The following is a 6,040-nucleotide window of genomic DNA, read 5'->3' as shown; positions in this document are numbered from 1 at the left end:
CTCTAAAAAAATGCGACAAAGATGGCTCATTTCCTATTTACTACGCTCTAAAATCTAATGAGTCCAAATTCCAACACCTCAGTCTAATCTTAATCTTCGACTCAATAACAGATGATCATTGATAGACGACTAATGAGTTAGCAAGAACAAGCGTGACGTTTTTGTTAATGTTGTTCTTGTTCATCAATATCCGTTCCGTGCCAAACTTATTAACCTTGAACACCAACCAAACCATGAAAAAATATCACTCGTAAAAAAAAAAAAAACAATAGAGGCCCATAGCGCCACGTGGCATCTGATCGAGAGCAAGATGAGGTTGCTTTAACGTGTGGTCATCACAATCCTTTTTCGCTCCCATGAAAATATCTTCACTCTCACTCGCTGCTATATTATATCAAATAATTGCACAGCGAAAGCAAAATATCCCCAACAAAATCGGAGCCTCTCGGATGAACTTTAATCCCTTCACTTTCTTCACCAACCCATCGTTCCTCTCTCAGCTCCTCTATCCATGGCCGTACTCGCGAGGTTCCACTTGAGCTCGCCACGTGGCCTACACTTTCAAGGCCGCTCGAGCTTTTCCGACGACCGGACGTTCCAGGTCGGGCCGGAATTTTCTCATGGGCGGCTCGGACTGGGCCTTCGTTGCAGAGCCTACAGGGACGAACGGGAAATCGCGAGAAAGAGCGCGAAAGCGAAGGAAAAAGTCAGCGTGGTCTCGAAGGAAGACGACAAGTTAGGGTTTTGGGGGTCTTTGAGTTACACCGTCACGGCGGGTTTGGGATTGAACTCGAGAAATGATGAAGATCATAGTAAAGCTGTGGCCAAATTGGAAGAAGTGTTTTCCTCGGTGAGAATTCTTCATTCTTCTAGTTTAATTTAGGGTTTACGTAATTTGAGTTTGACTGATGAGGAATTATGTAATGTTTTGACAGATGGCCATCCAAATCGGTAGATATATTGTAACAATGATGAGTACCGGAGTAATCCTAGGAGTTGGATTTCAGTTATCTGGTAAGTATCAACAAAATCAAAACTGAAAATGTTCATGTAGTGTTTAATGACTGACTAATTTGAGCCTGTTTTTTTTATTATTTTTTTTTTTTTTTGAAGGGGGTGACAGTCAAATGAATACGTTGATATGGTACAGCTGGCTCGGGGGAATCATTATCGGCACCATGATCGGGTCCAACATGGTTTTGGAGGAGCATTGCCGAGCCGGCCCACGCAGAGTCGTCATAACCGGAAGGTAAGAAAAAAAAAATCCCGAAATCGCTTTTAAATTTCCTTATTTCATAATGATTATGAATAAGTTTGAAAACTCGATGTTGAATTTGCCTGTATCGAACAGTACGAGGGGGCTAGGAAAAGCACTCGCTCGTGAATTCCTTTTGTCCGGAGACCACGTGGTCGTCGCTTCTCGAAGGTGGGGTTTTTTTTTTTTTTTTTTTTTTTGGTGTGTCGTTGCGTTGATTTGTGTATGTATTGATGGTATTGCTGTATCTGATCATTTGATGCATCTGATGAAGGCAGCTCCGAGTCGGTTGAATCGACTGTGAGGGAGCTCGAGGAGAATCTGAATGAAGGTGTGATCGGAGAAGGTGGATCTTCCTCGATGACTCCCCTGAGACTCTCGAAAGTCGTCGGAATTGCCTGCGATGTTTGTAATCCCCAGGACGTTCAGAGATTGGCGAATTTCGCCATCGGCGAACTTGGTTCTATCGATATTTGGGTGAGGATTCTTTCCTTGATATTTGGTGTCCCTTCTATGTGATGTGCTTTTTTTTTAAAGGGCTCTCTAAATATATAGCCATATAAAAACTCAAGTTTTGCCATATAGACGTCCAAACAACACCGTAATGGCTATTTATAAAAATTTGATTATTTAGCAAATCTCTAAATTTTGGTGCCTAGCTACTCAATTTATTGTTTTTTTAATGCCTGTCTTTCTAGAAAAGGCTTCATTTCGCCACCCATAGAACAAGAAACGTGGGAGAAAAAAAACATGAAGTTCTGAAACAAAACCTGAATGAGTTTACTTGATTTTAAAAAAATTACATATTTTCTGGTTTTTTATTTTATTTTATTTTATTTTTATTTTATGTTTCTGCTTCAAACAATGCAGAATCTGAAAGATAAGAAGGAACAATAAACAAAGCTTTGAGCGTAGCACATTTTCATGATTTTTAATTATTTTTTATTTTATTTTTACATTTAGTTATAGCTTGAAGCTGGTAAAAATATGCATTTCATTCTACATTTTTGGAAGATTTATGCTGAAGGAACACTGAATGTATAATGAAAAAGTTGCAACAGTATTTATCTATACGATGGGCTTTCCCATTCTGATAGGCCAATTACTATGAGAACTAACATGTAAATGTCAAAACTAATCTTCTACAATTAATCAACCCATTCCCTTGCGCAGATAAACAATGCCGGCACGAACAAAGGGTTTAGGCCCTTGTTGCAGTTCGACGACGAAGACATAACACAGGTATGTTTATTGTGCCTGACATTGATTGCTCTGAGAACATATTTTCTTTTAATCTTACAATAGTAACATTTCAAGTCGTAATTATATCGTTCTGTAGATCGTGTCGACAAACTTGGTTGGGTCTCTTCTGTGCACTCGCGAAGCGATGCGTGTGATGGAAGAGCAAGCCAAGGGAGGGCACATATTTAACATGGACGGGGCTGGCTCCGGGGGATCCAGTACCCCTTTGACTGCCGTGTAAGCCTCGTCTTTCATTTAGTCCCACTTAAAATATTTTGATCAGTGTCAATGACGACTCGCCTTTCTTTCTTTCTTTTTTCTGTGTGTGTGTTTGTGTGTGTCCTTTCAGGTATGGATCGACGAAATGTGGGCTCAGGCAACTTCAATCGTCGCTTCACAAGGAATCGAAGCGATCCAAAGTAGGAGTTCACACAGCCTCTCCGGGCATGGTTCTCACTGATCTTCTTCTCAGGTTTATTATATTACTCTTTTTTTTTTAATGAATAAAAAAAATGGAAATTCGCCAGGACAAAAAACAAGCAATGAATCGAAATTGGTGGTTTTCGCTTGCCCATGTCGCTAAAAATCAGCGAATAAATTATTTATGTATACTATTTTTTAAATTTTATTTCATTGTGAAAAAAAAAAAAAAAATTCGACAGGACATGAAACGGGTTTTTAGTTGTTTTCGCCCTGAAATATCATCGACCATATATTATTCCTTGTTTGATCTATTTTGATTAAAAATACTTGTGTTCCTCTGTGTGTGTGGTTTTCAGTGGGTCCTCGATTCAAAACAAGCAAATGTTCAACATAATTTGCGAGCAACCCGAGACGGTGGCAAGGACTCTGGTCCCACGGATGCGAGTCGTGAAAGGGAGCGGAAAATCCATCAATTACTTGACTCCTCCCAGAATCTTGATCGCCTTGGTCACCGCCTGGCTCCGCAGAGGCCGTTGGTTCGACCAACAGGTCACTTTTCCCTCCTTTTTTTTTTCTTTCCTTGCCTTGCCTTGTGCCCCAAGTAAACTCACCAATTGTGCACTTGTTGTCTCTCCCAGGGCAAGGCATTGTACGCCGCCGAAGCTGACCGGATCCGCAACTGGGCGGAGAACAGAACTCGCTTCTCTTTCACCGACGCCATGGAAATGTACACAGAGAGCACTTGGCTCTCGGTCGTCTCGCTCTCCGTCGTTTGTGCCTTCATAATCCTGTCTACCACCACCAGTAACGGCACTTAAGAGGCTAAAACAGAAGCAACACACTTTCAAAATCAAAATGCAGTTTTTTCAACCTGCATTGTTACTTGTTAGGTAGAGAAGAACATAATATAGGGGGTTCAAAGGCAACATGTAAAATGAAGAAACAAAAAGAAAAGTTGCAATTTCTTATTATTATCACTTGTAATTTTAAAACTGGATTTCCTTTTATCATGGCAGAATTGCTTCTTAATTATGACAAGTAAAAAAAAAAAAAAAGCGTAGTGAAATTTTTATTTCATTTCTCAGCTACAAGATTTTAGTTTGGATGTGAATAAAGAAAGGGTCATTCATGATTTGCCGATCCTTTTGCACATGGTTCAGAATCTACGACTTGTCTTTTTAATTATTCCAAATTGTTGACCGTTGGAAATCGATGATTGAGAGAATAAAATATATATATATATATATATATATATATATAATGAAGATAAGCATATTGAACAAATAGTCCTTGAATTGTTGCAAGAGTTGTTTTTTGGTCTCAAATCAAATTTCATACGGAAAAAAAAAAAAAAATCTCTGAATCAGCAGTTTTATTGTCATTTTCATAATAATGTTATTTTTTAAAAAACAAAACAACTACCTAAATAACTTGAAACATAATCCCTTTAAACATTCTGAAACTTGCAACGTTTTAATAGATAAATTAATCAAATCCAACTTATCCTATGTATTCTAAGTTTTTTTGGTTTAATTTTGAAGTAAATAGGTTTTTATATATTTATTTAAACTAGCCATTTTTTTTAAAGTATGTATCTGGTTTAGAGTTATTTTTTTAGACAGTTTCACTAACTTGTTAGCGAGGATTGAACTCATGATTTCCACTTTAGAGATAATGATTTTCACTTTAGAGATAATGTTGAATAACCAATTAGTCTATTTTAGATATCAGTGGTTTAGAGTTGTTTGGTGATTAACTTTTGTGAAAGTAAGGCAAAAAGAGGCCAAAGTTACTATAAAATTGATTATGCAGAGATATTTTTATCTATGACATTAAGTAAGGGACTAATTTAGGGCTAGCTCAATAATTTAGGAGCCATTGACATCAATTACCATAAAGAAAAAGTGGTAAATAGCTGTGTCTGTATACAGCTGAATATTTGCCCCTTTTTTAAAATAATAATATTTGCCTTTTGGCCTGTATAGAGCGAATGTCATGGCACTAATTATGAGAAGAGGAAACATTCAATAGTATATTCCACCATGTGAGAGGATAATGTTTTTATGGAGCATATAGAATAATATCATTAAAAACTCTCTTCATGAACGGATCTGATGACGTGTCATTAAAAAAAAAAAACAATGTGCTCCAAATAGAATTGACAGACTTGGTGTGATAAAGTATATGCGATTCGAGTCACATATGTAAATGAGTTTAAACTACCATTAAGAAAAAAGTTCACGTAAAATGAATATTTTTCATCTTTTTATTCATTATAAATAGGGTTATCTAGATAGTAGCCATATGAAAATTTATGTCTGTCATACTCATATAGTTAACTTTTGGTAACTTTTAAGTAAATAGGTACATAATCTTATTAACAAATTAAAAAAAAACATTAATAGTTGTAATTATTCGTTAAAAATTATAAATAATCATTAGACTATAATGACATAAATGAAATACTAAAAAACGTTCAAATAATATCACATCACCATAGTGAATATTTATTTAAAATTTACAAAATGTTTGTTGTTTAATAAATCTCCAAATTTTTGTGGTTCAGTGACTCAATGTTATAAATATAACACGGAGCTTTCTATTAGAAATCAAGTATAATAACCTATAAATATAGACACCAAAGAATCTAAAGATAAATCTTGAATTTGACCGAAAGGAAGAGCACAGAGAGAAAGAAACGCCGAAATATTCATCAGGACTAAACCTGGCTATCGGCACGGAAGGACTTCCGATTGCTCAAATTGCCTCACGAAAATTACTGTTTTCCGTGCCTGCGGAAGTGGCATGAAGAATTCCGACACATGTCGGTAATGGTAGTTGAAGCATACGGAAGAAATGGTTTTCCGCAGGTTGGTTTTTTTTTTTTTTTTTTTTAAATCTGGGCCGTTGGATGTAAAATCCAATTGCCCATATTCAATTTTCCATTAATGGTATCTAAAGGTTTTTTTTTCTAAGTTTTTCTTTGATTTCCACTTCCGATAGCATGGAAGTTCCAACCTTAACAGAAAAAAAATTACCTTCCCGAAGGGATTAAATCCGTAGGGTGAAAATGGATATACAAGAAGAAAAATGGTCCGGATGGGAACGTCGAGACGTTCA

General features: G+C 36.6%; 1 protein-coding gene across 1 annotated transcript; it reads left to right on the top strand.

The window, feature by feature from the left end:
- The first annotated feature begins 399 nt into the window (after positions 1–399).
- Positions 400–4,084, top strand: NYC1 (NAD(P)-binding Rossmann-fold superfamily protein). The gene is made up of 10 exons (XM_089612753.1): positions 400–850; positions 936–1,014; positions 1,114–1,249; positions 1,352–1,426; positions 1,534–1,732; positions 2,429–2,497; positions 2,595–2,734; positions 2,847–2,969; positions 3,277–3,469; positions 3,559–4,084. The coding sequence occupies exons 1-10, from the start codon at positions 512–514 to the stop codon at positions 3,736–3,738; spliced, it is 1,533 nt and encodes a 510-aa protein (XP_089468879.1). The 5' UTR covers positions 400–511; the 3' UTR covers positions 3,739–4,084.
- The last annotated feature ends 1,956 nt before the right edge of the window (positions 4,085–6,040 follow it).

The sequence above is a fragment of the Urtica dioica genome, chromosome 4, assembly GCF_054948205.1.
Source record: "Urtica dioica subsp. dioica isolate 48M chromosome 4, U.dioica_male_clone48M_v1_H2, whole genome shotgun sequence".
Lineage (NCBI taxonomy): Eukaryota > Viridiplantae > Streptophyta > Magnoliopsida > Rosales > Urticaceae > Urtica > Urtica dioica.
This window is presented reverse-complemented; position numbering and strand designations above follow the sequence as displayed.